Source organism: Podarcis bocagei (assembly GCF_964188305.1).
Source record: "Podarcis bocagei genome assembly, chromosome: 8".
NCBI lineage: Eukaryota > Metazoa > Chordata > Lepidosauria > Squamata > Lacertidae > Podarcis > Podarcis bocagei.
This window is the reverse complement of record NC_138133.1, coordinates 37,003,656-37,020,281: the sequence shown is the minus strand read 5'-3', so window position 1 is coordinate 37,020,281 and position 16,626 is coordinate 37,003,656. Positions and strand designations below refer to the sequence as shown.

General features: G+C 41.2%; 1 protein-coding gene across 1 annotated transcript in view; it reads left to right on the top strand.

Annotated features, from left to right (window-relative positions):
* ZNF407 (zinc finger protein 407) overlaps window positions 1–16,626 on the top strand; it is a 334,010-nt gene that overhangs the window by 10,375 nt on the left and 307,009 nt on the right. The window contains exon 2 of the mRNA XM_081205774.1: window positions 11,525–16,287. Coding sequence (XP_081061900.1) covers window positions 11,592–16,287 — 4,696 coding nt within the window. The 5' untranslated portion in view covers window positions 11,525–11,591. The remainder of the gene's footprint in view (window positions 1–11,524; window positions 16,288–16,626) is intronic.

Genomic DNA, 16,626 nt, shown 5'->3' with positions numbered 1-16,626 from the left:
GATGTCTGTATTCCCTAAATTTGTAGTGATTGCAATCTGAGTGAAGAAGACATTGAGATTCAAGCCATTTACTCTGAATGAGACTCCTCTTTGACAAATGGGGAAAGTTCTGGGTTGTTGTTTTTTCCAGACGTGAAAATTTCAAATGCATAAATACTTTGCTGCTACTGTATCTTGCTTTCTGCTGATGCCAGGTCTTCTCAGTGTCTTTGGCTCTTGCTGTCTTTCATTGCACCTGCTGTTCGTCATATTTATTTCATTCTTCTTTCCTGCGCTTTCTTCCCTCCATCTCCCTTTTACCCCCTTTAAACAGAACAATATGGTAATAGAAACCCTAATAGGAAGAAGGCACTGTTTAACTCAGTTGGAGTGCTACTAATCCAATTGCCAAACGCAACTACAGCACAGCATGCCTCTTAATTTCAAGTAAAATGGAAACTTCACTTTCTAAATTTACGGCACTGTACCACTTGTGTGAGTGAGCAGTACTATTCCATGATTCCCATTTATAGTGAATTACAGAAGGGTATGGGTTTGATAATTATTTTGTCTATTAAACATTTATATGTCACTCTTTGAGCAAAATGAGGTTTCCAAAGTACGTTAAATTAAAACACTTAAAAGCAACCAATAAAAGAATGCAATGAAAGGAGAGCAATCTCTTTTCAGTCCTAGGTGAACACCTTTTTTAATTTCCCCAGGTCTCTTTAGTTTTGGTTTTAGTGCTGTTTACAGCTAGTAGATTGTTCTTCTTTCGTTAAATTCTTTTACTGGCTGATTTTAATTGTTCAATAGTAGCACACTTTGAGAACCACATTTTGGTTTAAGAGTGATGTGCATAAATGTTTACCTGGGACTGAAATGATAACAACCCCTAGTTTCAGTGACAGTACCTCATCCAACAACACATGATTAAGTGGGGCTCTGGATGCAAATAAAATGGCATCCAAATCACTATTAGACTTTGTATTCCCAGGATGTCCAAGATCAAGAAGACCCCTAACCACTTGGAAGAAGGTCCTCTGAACAGGTCTCCAAGGATGGTGGGAGAAAATGCTGCTGGTTTTCTGCCTCAGAGTTGGCTTAATAGGCTTTTGCATGGGATTCTTTTTGAGTTTTAAAGCTGCTTGGTTCTAGCTGTTGTTTTTGCAGCCCAGTTCCTTGATGTAACAAGGAGCCAGACAGACTGTGCCTCTTAGAAAATGACACTTAGGAATGATAATGTCGAAGGCTTGTGACATATCTGTATCCCAACATATAGTCAAGGTTTCAACAGGAGTGCAACCATGCCAGCATAACGTCTCCTATGGCTTTGAAGGATCATTGATCTCTAAAGGTGGACCATTCCAATATGTTCCCCATCCTGCTGCAGAAAGAAGCTGTAACAGCAAGTGAAAACCTCAGAAAAAGAAATATGATCATGACAATCTCCCATGTCCTAATTGCTGTCCTCCTATCCCTACCAAAACACCAGCTATATCTTGTGGATCGGTTGCATATATTGGGACAGCTCCTTGGTTGGAGACCATAAAGTCCTGAGCTCATCAGAAAAGTCATTCCCTGTACCTAATAACTTATTGCCACTTGATAACTTTTATTCCTATGTATATTTCATGAGAGCCTTCTTTAAAATCATCATCATCATCATCATCATCATATCAGGCTCACCTGGTGAATACCATGCCTGGGAGGAGTGATCAGGTCAAATAGAAAAACTTCCACATGATTTTCACTAGGTAAAATTCTGTTACTCCCAAATATATTTCACAGGCCTTGCAGTATCTCAGATCTTGCAAACTCATGCAATAGCAAAGTCTGACTTGTTGAGTTCTGTTTATCTCTGTTTCAAGCTTATCTTTTGACAGGACAGTACGATACAGATTGTTTCTATATCCAGAAAGTCATGAAACCCCCTTTTTCTTTTAGCAATCTTGGTTTTAAAACTTCTTTAACATCTGCATTGATCATTTCACTTTAGTTGCCCAGAATAAACATACAGTCTTTCTGCATTTAGGACTGCCATTTAAAATGTAATAGTGGGCTCTGCATTTTTACTCTACTATACCTGATAAAATCACCTGAGGATGCCCTACAGAGATATTATCTGCCCCATACATAAAAGGACGAAAATATATTTCCATATTGCTTCAAGGAGAAATAGTGGACCTCCTGGGAAGGGTGGCAGATCTGCCTGCTGCCGCCTTTGCAACCTCTTCCTTCTCCTCTTCCTCCCCCCCACCTTCCAATGCTGATAATCACTTTCTCCTTTCATTATGAGGTTGAACTTCACGATTTCCCTTCATTTCCAAGCTTATCTTACACCCTGCTTTCATTCTTCACTCCCTTTAATTCTGATGCTGATCTTCACTCCCTCTCACCTCTCATCTCAACTGGCAGGAATGTGTGTGCAATTTTCTGGTTTGCTTCAGGTACCAAAATGCCTTGATCCGATCCTACATAGACTGTTACAGATGTCTCTGTGCTTCTGTCAGAGAAATAATCTACAAAGGGAACAATATACTCCCAAACCAAGCCAGTTTGCAGGGTTGACTCTTTGTTAAGTTGTTCTGTCTTAAGGAGCAACCACTTAGTACTGGCCCATGCATTCTTATAGCACCAATTTGCTGGCCTCCTTGGAATCTTAGAATCACTAGTGGTCCTTTTTGCAGATACATCATCTGGGTTTCATAGAATCACAGAATCATAGAATCATAGAATCATAGAGTTGGAAGAGACCACAAGGGCCATCGAGTCCAACCCCCTGCCAAGCAGGAAACACCATCAGAGCACTCCTGACATATGGTTGTCAAGCCTCTGCTTAAAGACCTCCAAAGTAGGAGACTCCACCACATTCCTTGGCAGCAAATTCCACTGTCGAACAGCTCTTACTGTCAGGAAGTTCTTCCTAATGTTTAGGTGGAATCTTCTTTCTTGTAGTTTGGATCCATTGCTCCGTGTCCGCTTCTCTGGAGCAGCAGAAAACAACCTTTCTCCCTCCTCTATGTGACATCCTTTTATATATTTGAACATGGCTATCATATCACCCCTTAACCTCCTCTTCTCCAGGCTAAACATGCCCAGCTCCCTTAACCGTTCCTCATAAGGCATCGTTTCCAGGCCTTTGACCATTTTGGTTGCCCTCTTCTGGACACGTTCCAGTTTGTCAGTGTCCTTCTTGAATTGTGGTGCCCAGAACTGGACACAGTACTCCAGGTGAGGTCTGACCAGAGCAGAATACAGTGGCACTATTACTTCCCTTGATCTAGATGCTATACTCCTATTGATGAGGCCCAGAATTGCATTGGCTTTTTTAGCTGCCGCGTCACACTGTTGGCTCATGTCAAGTTTGTGGTCAACCAAGACTCCTAGATCCTTTTCACATGTACTGCTCTCAAGCCAGGTGTCACCCATCTTGTATTTGTGCCTCTCATTTTTTTTGCCCAAGTGCAATACTTTACATTTCTCCCTGTTAAAATTCATCTTGTTTGTTTTGGCCCAGTTTTCTAATCTGTCAAGGTCGTTTTGAAGTGTGTTCCTGTCCTCTGGGGTGTTAGCCACCCCTCCCAGTTTAGTGTCATCTGCAAATTTGATCAGGATGCCCTTGAGTCCATCATCCAAGTCGTTGATAAAGATGTTGAATAAGACCGGGCCCAAGACAGAACCCTGTGGCACCCCACTAGTCACTCTTCTCCAGGATGAAGAGGAACCATTGATGAGCACCCTTTGGGTTCGGTCAGTCAGCCAGTTACAAATCCACTGAGTGGTAGCATAGTCAAGACCGCATTTTACCAGCTTCTTTACAAGAATATCATGGGGCACCTTGTCAAATGCCTTACTGAAATCAAGGTAGGCTATATCCACTGAGTTCCCTTCATCTACCAGGCTTGTAATTCTGTCAAAAAACGAGATCAGGTTAGTCTGACATGACTTATTTTTCAGAAATCCATGCTGACTATTGGTGCTCACAGCATTCCTTTCTAGGTGCTCACAGACTGTTTTCTTAATGATCTGCTCCAGAATCTTCCCTGGTATTGATGTCAGACTGACTGGGCGGTAATTATTTGGGTCCTCTCTTTTCCCCTTTTTGAAAATAGGGACAACATTTGCCTTCCTCCAGTCTGCCGGGACTTCGCCTGTTCTCCAGGAATTCTCAAAGATGACTGCCAGTGGTTCTGAGATCACATCTGCCAGTTCTTTTAATACTCTTGGATGCAGTTCATCTGGCCCTGGAGACTTGAATACATCTAAACTAGCCAAGTATTCTTGTACTATCTCCTTAGTTATTCTGGGCTGTGTTTCCTTTGCTGAATCATTTGCTCCAAATTCTTCAGGTCGGGCATTGTTTTCTTTATCGGAGAAGACTGAGGCAAAGAAGGCATTGAGGAGTTCAGCCCTTTCTGTGTCCCCTGTTTGCATTTCACCATCTTCTCCTCTGAGTGACCCCACTGTTTCTTTGTTCTTCCTTTTGCTACGAACATACCCATAAAAGCCTTTTTTGTTGCTTTTAACCTCTCTAGCAAGCCTGAGTTCATTCTGTGCTTTAGCTTTTCTGACTTTGTGTCTACACGTGCTGGCTATTTGTTTGAATTCCTCTTTGGTGGTTTCCCCCATTTTCCATTTTTTGTACACATCCTTTTTTAATCTTAACTCAGTTAAAAGTTTCTTTTGCCTTTTAACGTTGATATGCAATGGCTGAGTTTGCGGTGTTCAAAAATATCTTGTTCAAAAATTGATGAGAATTTCCAAATTCAGCACGTGCTAGCAAAACTTTTGAGTTTCAGTGTCTCTGTAAGACAATAGTGTGATAGTCACAGGTACAGAAAGGTAGGTACATATTCAGTGTATGCCTCCAAGCTGTACACAATGGGGGGGAGGGGAATGAATTTTGTTACCTATTTAAAAAGTACATTTTGGAGACTAATTAACTTTGGACAATGTTGTTGCCAGAGTGGCTCTATCTGTCTTTCTGTAATATACTCATATGATTTGCTGTCAGAGAGCCTGGCTACCCCCACTTGAGTGTGCTAGAGGGCTGCAGTTTGTCCTTTAACCTTACCTTCATGATGATGAATAAAAGGGCACACAGTAGCAGTATACAAAATTGACATTTTTTTATTTCTAACTTCACTTGTCGTCTTTCTTGTAATTTGATACGTTTGCACTGCTGTGTTTAATGATCCCTTTCCTGGCTATGATGAATTGAAATAGCTCATACCAAACTGACCTATTATTCTCCATTAGTTCTTCCTTACTGGTAAGTTAGATACACCCTGGCTTCTCTCAGTAGATGTTGCCTTCTGGATAATGGAGGTGTCCTGGATGCAATTTAGCATGCATCTGTGGGTTTTGTATCAAAATAACTGTGCAGCAACTCGATGTGGCACTGTTTGAAGTAGAATTCGCCCCCTTTTAAAAACCCTTTAAGTATATTTGTAACTTTCACTCCACTGTTATTTGGAGTTGTTGGCATCTGTCTGTCTAGAGAGGGGGCGAAGTCAAACCACTGAAGGACCACAGTGCCTGCTGTGGATGCAGAGGCCTCGTAACTGCTGCCTCCTGTGCTGTTTTTGTGGTGCTAGCATCACCAAAGTTAACCTCTCAGGGTGCAAGCCTGGGCAGTGTGTATGGAGGTCCTGAGCTGCCCAGATGACAAGCCCCTTCTTGGCCTTGCTGATGTGGTTCCAAAGGAAAGCAGAGCAATACATTTGGCACCAGCTTGGCTGCAGGAGTTGCTAAGGAGGCGTACAAGACGTCATCCAGCCATCTTAGGACTCAACTCCGGATTTGTGTAAGGTTTACTCCTTAGCCTTTCCTTCTTCCAAAGGCCATGTGATATCCTAGTGCCTGGTTGTTGAGAAACCTAAACACTGAATTTAAGTAGCTAAGGACCTTTTCCGCGGGTGAAATGGGGTGGAGGGAGGGAAGGATACAGATAAACAAATTCCAAGTGGATACCTTGATCTTCCCTAATGGAAACCTTTGTGTTCTCATTTATGTACACATCTGGTTTATTGAACCCTCTTTGGTCTTTGAGAGATTGTGTTGAAATTCAGATTGAGAACACTCCAGCACCCAAGATTGTTTTCTCTTTAGCTGCCTAGGGAAGAAGAGAGTTCCCAATGTGGTGGACCTGGGAAAACCTATTGTCCCACCATGTCAACTTATGCCAGCACAACATTACTGTAGTAACATAGTTGGAATCCTGCACACGCTGAGCTGGAAAGTTGAGAAGAAGCTTCAAAATACAGGGACCATGGCAACTATGCAAATTGCTGCCAATGTCTATCGAAATGCCACTAATTCACACCAACCTTGTAGCGGCATACTACCCACGTTAGACATTTATTTATTTTATTTTATTACTTACTACATTTAAATCCTACTGTTTACACTCAACAGTGGGAATGCCATGGCATCATCCTATCCTATCACAGACACAGTGCCCTCAGGCAGCAAAAGCACAGCAGTATCTTTTTCAGGAATCCCTGCATTCAGAGGCTGAAATCCCCTAATACCACTCCAACACACAGACCCCCAAATGGCCAGCAGAGTGGAATCTAGTTTCTTTCCCTGGTTCAGAAACTTCAGATATGAACAATTATTTATTACTTGGTGCACTGTGTACTCTGTCGCTCTATTAGACATATTTATACTGTACTATTAAGAACTGAGAGCATTGTATGGATGCTGATTATTGTCCTAAATTCCCAATCTTAAATAGATCAGCACAGAAAAAAGTCATACTGAGTTCAGAACATGCTTTCCCGTAAGCACGCTTAGCATTTCAACCATAGCTTTTCTGTTTAGTAGCTTTTTCCTTCAGACTTTGTCCAGTAGTTATTTTTCCCATGACAAGATTGATAATTAAAAAAAAAGGGAAAGTTATAGGACAAATGTACCAACACTCGGTATGGAGTGGAAATTTTACAACTGAGTTATAAATCCCAGAAGCAGTATGGTTTATAACAGGAAAGTTAAAGGGAAAAATGGAGAGAGTGAAATAATACGTATGTAACCTTTCCCCCTCTCTTTAGTGAGTAGACCATTTAAACTAAATTAAGTAAAGGATGTAAATTCTGTTGTTTCAGTTTTTAATATTTCATGACTGATTTTATAGATAAAAATTACATTTAACAATAAATATGAAGAAGAATTAATATGGCCTGTTCTGGTTTGATATGGAACAGCAAATCCCATTTCTCCTCAGCTGTAAAGAAAATTCATTATTATGTCTTGGATTGTAAGAGATGGCTTCATTGTGATTAGTTACATTGATAATAAAACAACCTTTTTGAAAATGGCACAATATACATGGGTTCTCATGTGTCTGTGTTTAATGACACTGAATTTGTGCATTTGCTACCCTTTTCACAAATCTGTTTCCTCCTTCTTGTATCTGAGCCCATTTTAAGTCATACAAGTTACTTTAAAAAAAAAAAAGAAATGGCAATCTTATATCAAGAAACTAAGGGATATATAGTTTTAGGAGAGGCAGAATTAATACTGCGGGCTTATCTTGAATGGCTCAAGGGCAGATGCAGTGCTGGTTTGGGACAAATGATGGTTTGCAAATTGGGAATCAGCTTTGGGAACATGTGCATCACCACCATCCCTCTCTAGCATGAATTCCTCCTTCCTTGCCTTGTCGAACCGCATGCAGAAATATGAGATCTGAAGGCATATCTGGCTGCACAGCTATTTCAGTCTTCCAAGCCTTGGCATGAGCGCTAGGGGAAAGGGAGAGAAACAGATACTCAACCATATTATATTATTTCGGCAAATGAGGAGTGATGTAACCACGCTAACTGCATTTGTGTCTGGCACAAATGTGCAGCTTCTTAGCCAGAGCCCCTCCCTATCGTTTATAAGTTGAGACTCAGCCCAGGAGCTCCTCAGAGCTCACACCTGTAGAGCAGAACGTGCTCCTTCGGGTCTCCTGTGTTTTCTGAGAAATTTCAGGCAAGACCTGACCCTTGGCTGCATCTGAAGAACTGGGCAGTGAAAGGCTAAATTGCAAATGCAAGAATGGGGATTAAACCCAAACTGTGGTCATCATCATTTCCTTGGGGAGATAAAAGTGAAAACCATTTTGACGTGAAACTTGCAAACATCAATGCTTTGAGCACAAAAGTCTGCATTACTTAAGCATGTACAACAGATTGTTTTTGAATTGACTATAAACATTAAATATGTTTCACAACACATTGTGGGATCAGAGCTTGCGTTTTTAAGGTAGTGTTTAAGTCAAAACCATTTCTCTTGCGATGTAGCAGTATTTTAGTCTTTGTTCCCTTGTGTAAAGTGGCCACAAGGTGTCATCAGAATGCTTTTCTTATGCTGACTTCTTATTTCATGCGGCTTCCCCCCCTTTTTTTTCTTCAAACTTTTACAGCTACGCTAATAGTAAATCTAATGTGAAATACTACCCTTTTTTTCTTGAGGATATTGTGGCATTAAGCTTCCACTGAAATAACTTAAAAGATTATGGCCTAATAGCCCAGTGCCTTAGGTACCTCTGCACCGAAGCAGTTCATTGCATAGGAGATAAACTTCCTAGCGCTTGTGTGAGCGGACAACTTCAGCCATGCTTGAACCCAACCACAGCCTTAGCTGCTGGAGCTGTCATCTCTCCTAAACCAAAAGTGCCCATTATCTTTTCAAGGATGCCGTTGTGCTACGCAAAGGAAGTTAAGCTGCTCAGCTTGGTTGGTGCCAGGTTTGAGGGAGCCCCAGGCAAGCATTTCCCCCACTGGGAAATGAAGATAGCAGTAGCGGCAGCAGTTACTTTGCCCATTGCTTTGCTCTCGTCCGCCTCCAGCCTGGCCTGCAGGAATGGGTGGATGCACTTGCAGCCCATTGTGTGGTACCCAGCACATGGCTTTAGCCACCTATGTTAGGTTGATTATCCCAGAACATCACTGAGCTGGAACATAGTACTGCATCAGGGCGAAACAGCAGCAATTTTTGCTCAGTGCTTCTCTTCAGCACACCCAGTCCCACCACCAAAAAAAGTTTTTTATATATGTCAGCTCCGGTAGGCTAACCAGAGCAACCTGGCTTTTGCCCCATCGTGCAAGGTAGCACAGAAGGCTGGAAAGGCTGTACTAGCTCCCTTGTGTGCTGGCCTACACTAATTATGGTGGCATATCTAACAGAAGAGGAATAATGATTACAGACATAGTACAGCATTGGTTCGGGGAATAACACTCCAATGCGGTTCACAGAGCACCCTTAGATCAAGTGCCCCCACAGCCCTTTTTGCAGCTAAAAGGATGTCCAGAGTTTTCTAAACTGAAGCCAGTGCTTAAAAGGGGAGATCAGTAGTAGGAGACAGCAAGATGTGTGACTAGAAAACCACTAAGTAATTTATCTGAAAACAGATAAAAATGCAGGCAGCTGTGTTAGTCCATTAGAAATAATTGAAAGGGCAACAATAAGTGTAATACCTTTAGGACTTTTAAAAAATAAAAGTAGGAAGCAACTCTTTTTTGGATAGATCACTACTTGTTTACTACCTGTAAGTTCCTTAGCTGGCCATACATTTTACTGGTAGTTTAAGTATTTTACTAGTGCTGTTCTTTCCATATTTCTTTATGTACTAGCACGGTTGCCTTCAATTTAGTTTTTGTTGTCTGCTCTGGAGAATTAGCCTTCCAGGAGGCAAATCCTAGAACTGGAAGAAGATAATGATCTTCTTGTATCTGTTTATGTGTTTGGTCTGAAGAGAAACCATGTGTGCCCCAATCACTGCAGAATCCTACTCAGTTGATTCTGTATCAAGTGCTCTGTCAAAAACTAATCTAGTTTGTGAATACAGTGGTGCCTCGCAAGACGAAATTAATTCGTTCCGCGAGTTTTTTCGTCTTGCGGTTTTTTCGTCTTGCGAAGCACGGTGTCGGAAAAGTTTTGGAAAAGCTTCAAAAATCACCAGTGTCTTCAAAAACCTCAAAAAAGGCTACCACACCGCGTGCTATGAGTTGCTCCTCGAAGTCAAGTCGCAACTGTATTGACGGTTTTAAGAAAAAGGAAACAAACTTGCAAGACGTTTCCGTCTTGCGAAGCAAGCCCATAGGGAAAATTGTTTTGCGAAGCAACTCAAAAAACAAAAAACCCTTTTGTTTTGCGAGTTTTCCGTCTTGCGAGGCATTCGTCTTGCGAGGTACCACTGTATAAGAAGTACCTCAAGTTGTTGGTTTTTCCCCAAGGCTGACAGCAGAATTAAAGGAAAACATGGCAACCCCTTTGTATTGCATGACATTGTCCCTGGCAAAATGGTGGTGGTTTGGCAAACTGCTGCTTGGGCTGCCAGAAGTTGAGAACCCTGATTTTTTAATCAACTTGTGATGGAAGAATTAATTGGTTCTTCCTGGCATTTGTGCTGTGCATGTAGGTCAGGGTTTGGAACGGATTAAATGGCTGTGTACCTCCTGTTGCTGTATATAGGTGGTATGGTGCCTTCCAGGGGTTATTGGACTACACCTCCCATGATCCCTGGCCATACTGGCTGTGGATAGTGAGAGTTGGAGTCCAACCATATATGGAAAATATCATATTGACTATCTCTGCTGCATGTCAACTTGTGAATTTCCTGCATGCCTAGTCAGGAAGCACTGGGAACAATGTTGTGATTGGTGGTTGGGAGACGAATTTCATAGGAACTCTGTGATGCTATTTTTCACTTCTTTGTTCCTATTGCCATTATTGTGTATTTTCCTCCTAGGAGTGGAGGGATCCCAGCTACTTATGCCATTATAATGTCCATGGTAGTGACAGCCATGTTAACTGGACTATTAAGATTTTCCTGTTAAATCTAGTTTTGTCATTTTGAGGCAGTTATATTTTCTTCATTTTGAGGACAGTTAGTTTCTTAATTGTGAAACTTCTAATTTCAGGAAAGGATACTTTCTCCCCTCCTTCCCCGTTGCCCTTTTAACTGAATGCCATGCTATCTTGGAGTACTGTGTCAGGGCTGTCAAAAACAAAGGTCACACTTTTTAGACTTGAATTCCCAGAATGGGCACATTATTTACGCCACAGCTGTGAAACGACTCGCTCTGGAGTAGTTCCATTTAAAGCCTACAGTCCTATTGAAATCAGCAAGCACTGGAACTAAGCAACAGCTACATGTTTCAGAATAATGGATCTCAAGGCTGCAGTCTTGTTAAAAGTATTACGTTTTTCAAAGAGAGTCAAAATTTGCTTCTCTCATTGATGAGCATCCTGTGCTAATAGGAGAGACTTGTATGTACATACCGATAGACTTTCTGTTCCATAGTGGCTGTGCAACTGTCCTCTTAAGAACCAGATAATCCTTCCTTAGATGTTTAGACATTATTGGTATGGCCATGTTTTGCTTTGAGAATGTTACCAAAATAATTAGCTAACAATGTCCCTATAGCCTTTTAAAACAATAGGTTGTATTCAACAAGTTATTAGTTGCATTAGAATAAAATGCTATGTGTTTTTATGTACATAGGAAACTAATAACCTTCCATTCTTTTTCTCCCTTTCTCTCTTTTTTTAGATAGCCCTACAGCAGATGAGCTAAACCGTTTTATTTAGAATTGTGCTCTACACAATCTTCATTAAGGATGGATGTTGAAAAGAATCAGAAGAACGATGAAGGTGATGAGAATGTACAAAATGAATTAGTACAAGAAGCTGCTAGAAACGTGTTAGCTGAAAAAGCTCACAGCGACTCTTTTTCTACCTCAAAAATAGACACATTTTCAGCTGAAGGACAGAAAAACCCAGGGGGAAAACATGAAGAGTGTGCCACAGCCAAACGACCATTATCCAAATCAGCAGTTGAAGACTGTATGGCAACAAACATAGTTGAAAACGAACCTGTCTCAAAAAGATTAAAGCTTACTGTTGTACAACATGCTGAAGAGAATGAAGGCAAACTATCGAATGCCACAATGTGTGAAGGTAGTGTTGATGGGGCAAGTAATACAACAGATGAAACTATAAAAGATGAAGCTATAAGTGCCTGTCAAAGTAGTGATGCTTTATGCGTGCAGCATGATTTCGAGGACAATAGTACACAGGAAATACATGTGGAAAATGAGCATACCCAAGTTGACCAAACACCCCTTCCAGAATGCACATCTTCTTTTCAAAACGATGAAGCCAGTGTTAGCTGTGCAACCAGCAGTGTTGAAAACATTTCTAAGTGCAAACCCCATGAGGAGATTTTTTCCACTTACCCAGATTTAGAAAAGCATATTCAAGAAAGCCACCTTCAGCATTCCGAACAACAGGTGAACCTACATTGTACTGATAAATCAGAATGCACTCCATCTTTACAAACACATAGCAAGCCGACCGCTGGACAGCTTAGATTGTATTTTTGCAATCTCTGTGGTTTTCAGTCTTTCGAGAAAGATCTTCTACAAGCTCATTTCCTTGGCAAGACGCACCTCCGCCGGCAAAATCTTGCTGCCCGGGGAGGATTTGTCAAGATACTAACGAAAAAGCCATTTCATAAAAAACAGCAGTACCTAGTCAAGGAAAAGAATGTGCAAGCAAAATCTGCACTTAATAAACCAAAAATAAGGAATGCAGGTTCAAATCCACTAAAGACTTCAAGCAATAAGCTGAAGAAGTTTAAAACACGCCACCAACTTTTTGTTGAAATGGTGTCATCAAAAAATATTTCTGCAGAAACCACAGAGAACACTACCAATGAAGAAGTGCTTTTCTCCAGTGTGGGTGGAAATGGTGATGCCCATTCTGAAAAGCTAGAAGAGTCAGGGTCCTCCAAATGTAATCCAGATGTATCAAAACCTGCTGAAGGTAGTCAAGAGACAATTAGCAGTTCAAACACCACAGGAATACTCGATAGATTTCCTCACAACAGAAATATCTTCTCCCGAAGAATAACTTTCAAGCAAAGTGGTTCTTTCAGATTAAATCAGCAAATTAAAAAACGCTATAATCTTTTGGGATTAGGTAAGAGAAACAGGCCTGACTCCACCTTAAAACACAGCATCAGGACAGACTTCAGTCAAGGTGATACATCGCAGGTGCACCTAAAAGTTTTAGAAACTGAAGAGGATTTGTGCAAAGCTGACACAGGAACACTATCACTTGATCCAGATGGAGCCAATGCGTGCTCTTCTGTCACCTTGGAACTTGATAATTCTCCAAAGAAAGCGGTTGAGGCCCAGAAGGGTCTACATCCTTGTACTCATTGTGGATGTACTTTGCCAAACACAGGTTTGGAATTGGATGTTGACAGAGATAAAGCAGAAGAGCTGAAATTTCAGTGTCAGACATGTGGCTATTCTTGTGGAACCAAGGAAGACTTTGAACTGCACCATCAAAAAAACAACCACTGCACGGGTGATTGCAAGATAAATTGCCCTCAGTGTTCATTTTTTGCCCTGAATGAGGTAAGCTTTGGGGAGCACATGCGTGATGAGCATGGCATGTCCCACTGCTGTGTTACCTGCCGCTTGTATTTTCTAAATGAAGAAGAAGTAGCAGTTCATAACACAACTGAACAACATATAAGTTTATCAGCTCAAGGAAATACGGTTTGCCCACTTAGCAATGCGACTCAGCAAACAGCATCTTGCATTTTAGTGGAGACAAGTGTTCTTCCAAAGGTTGCAGAAGAAATGCCCAAGCCCTTGGTGATACATCCTGCGAATGAGTTCAAGGAGTCTGTCCTGAGCAGAACTCAGTTTCAGTGTAAAAAATGTTTTTATAAAACAAGGTCTTCCTCAGTTCTCACCAGGCACATAAAACTTCGGCATGCTCAGGAATATCATTTCCTTTGCAAAGCATGCAACCTCTACTCATTAAGCAAAGAAGGAATGGAAAAACACATCAAGAGAAGTAAACACCTTGAAAATGCCAGAAAAAATAATATTGGCTTACGCTTTGAGGAATGTATTGAAAGGGTATGTGTAGGTGGAAGCGATGGTAAAAAAGCAACAGAGCCTTCTACTTATGGCAGTTTAAAGACCGTATCGGAAAATGAAAACGTGCCGTTACCCTTCTGTACATTGGAGAATGTGTCGATAAACAAGGAACTGTTTCCATCAGGTGAAATGCTGAAATGCAGTGAGCTGGTTCTGGGTAGTGGGCAAAAGAGAGGAAGGCCGAAAGGCACCATTTCTCGGACATGCCCTCATTGTGGCTTATTGGCTTCCAGTGTTACAAACCTGACGGTTCACATTCGACGAAAGCATAGCCACCAGTACAGCTATTTATGTAAAGTATGCAATTACTATACTGTAACGAAAGGTGATATGGAACGTCATTGTGCTACAAAGAAGCATAAAGGCCGTTTGGAAGCCAATGGGAAACAAAACATAGAGATTATAGTGTGCCCAGAGGGAGGTAATGTTGAAGCCAGTAGCAAGAAGATAAGTAGTCCAGGAGGTCTGAATGAACTTGTTGACCATGGCAGTTCACCCTTGGACAATGCTGCTTTGGAAAGCCAGGGAAATGATCAGGGCAATGCTATACAAGTACAAGGTGAAAATGTGCCTCAGCTTTCTGAATTGGGTAGAGACCGGAACCCTTCAGAAATAAAGCAGCATATAATTGCAGAACTAGGTAACATTAAGCAAGCTAGGGACTCGATGGCTCAAACAAGATCGTTAAACACAAATGATAACAAGTGTGCTCATTGCAGCTTTGTTGCACATTCATTTTCTTCTCTGGAAGTACATATCAAACGCAAGCACACTAAAGAATTTGAATACTATTGTATGGCCTGCGACTATTATGCAGTTACTCGCCGAGAGATGATCAGGCATGCAGCAACAGAGAAGCATAAAATAAAAAGGCAATCTTATGTATGCAACACCTCTGGAGAAGAGACAGATGTGGCCGATACTGGCAAGGAGCAGCAACCCACAGATGGAATTCAGATCATCCTGGACGGAACAAAATACCAAAACACCATTGAGGAGAAATGTCTGGATGTGCAGGTCACTCAGAAAGTGAAGAAAGCCCTTAATTATTTGGTTTCGGAAGATGGCACCCCTTCAGAGGTTCCCAAAGAAGTTTATGTTGCCGATACTGTAGATGTTGAGACAAATGATGGAGTTGACCAAGGCAGGGAAGAGGGAGTCAGTGAGGAAAATGTTCCAAAAGCTGTAGTCGAGGTTCATGAGGTGTTCACACATAAAGAAACAGTTCATTGTGTCCTGCAGGAAAATGTGGAAGATCAGAGAACAGTCACGTCAAATTTTAATTTTACCATAGAAACTGGAAGTAAAAACTTAGCTGTTAGCAAAGTTTCTCCAGATATGAATTTGATCTCAAATAAGATGGAGGAAGACTCTGAAGGAGAACTTCAGAGTATTGCAGTAGCTGCTGAGGAAGTGAAAAATGAAGAAATTCAGTTGCCCATCATTTCAGAAACATGTTGCACACTAGAGCAACAAACTATTGATGAAGATATTGAAGGAACTATGAAAACGATACATAATTTACAGGAACAGAAAATGACCCAGCAGAGTTCTGCTATAGAGGAAGAAGGAACTCTGTCAGCTGAACAACATGAGGTCGAAGTATCATTAAACAATATTTGGGGTTCAGAGGTCTCAATAGTTGAAAGTGTTCAAGAAAGTAATGAGGCATCAGATGCTTTTGCCGGTGCTGAGGGCAGAGTGAAGGAGGAGATAGCAGTGCAAAATTGTGGCCAGTTTGATTCCTCTATTGTAAAATTAAAAAGCCATGAAGATGGTTGTGAGCCAGTTGATCACATTGCTGATGGACAGAACCTGAGTGGGCTGAGAACTTTGAAAGCGGATGTCCCACAAGGTGGTGGAAAGAAGAAGAAAGCAGAAGGGCAGCCGCTTGGGGAATCGACACGCATTCGCTGCGATGACTGTGGCTTTTTAGCAGATGGCTTGAGTGGCCTGAATGTTCACATAGCTATGAAACATCCTTCAAAAGAGAAACATTTCCATTGTTTACTGTGTGGAAAGTCATTTTATACTGAAAGTAACCTGCACCAGCATTTAGCTAGTGCGGGCCACATGAGAAATGAACAAGCAAGTGTCGAAGAACTGCCGGAAGGGGGCGCCACCTTTAAATGTGTTAAGTGCACAGAGCCTTTTGATTCAGAGCAAAATTTATTTCTTCATATTAAAGAACAACATGAAGAGCTGCTACGGGAAGTAAACAAATACATTGTTGAAGATACTGAGCAAATCAACCGAGAGAGAGAAGAAAATAAAGGCAATATTTGCAAATACTGCGGGAAGATGTGCAGAAGTAGCAATTCCATGGCCTTTCTGGCTCACATTCGAACCCATACAGGTATGTATCAACAAATGGTGCGGGTAGTGCTTTGCAAATGGAAGTTGAGTTAAGGCCTTGCTACTCTTTGCTGCTGTTGTTTTTTAAATCATGAATTACTCCAGAGTTTCAAATTTATATTAATCTCATGTTCACTGCTTAATTTCAGGAGTACTCTTTAGTAGACAAGGAGCATTAAACAGAATTTCTTGAAAGTTCTTGAGTGTGATCTTCTCTTTGTCACTACATTTCTTACAGATTATATCCCCTAGACTCATTGTAATTCATTAATCAGATCGCAGCTTATTATCTGAGTATGATTTGGAGAACATTTACCTTTCAAATGACTGTTTGCCTAAT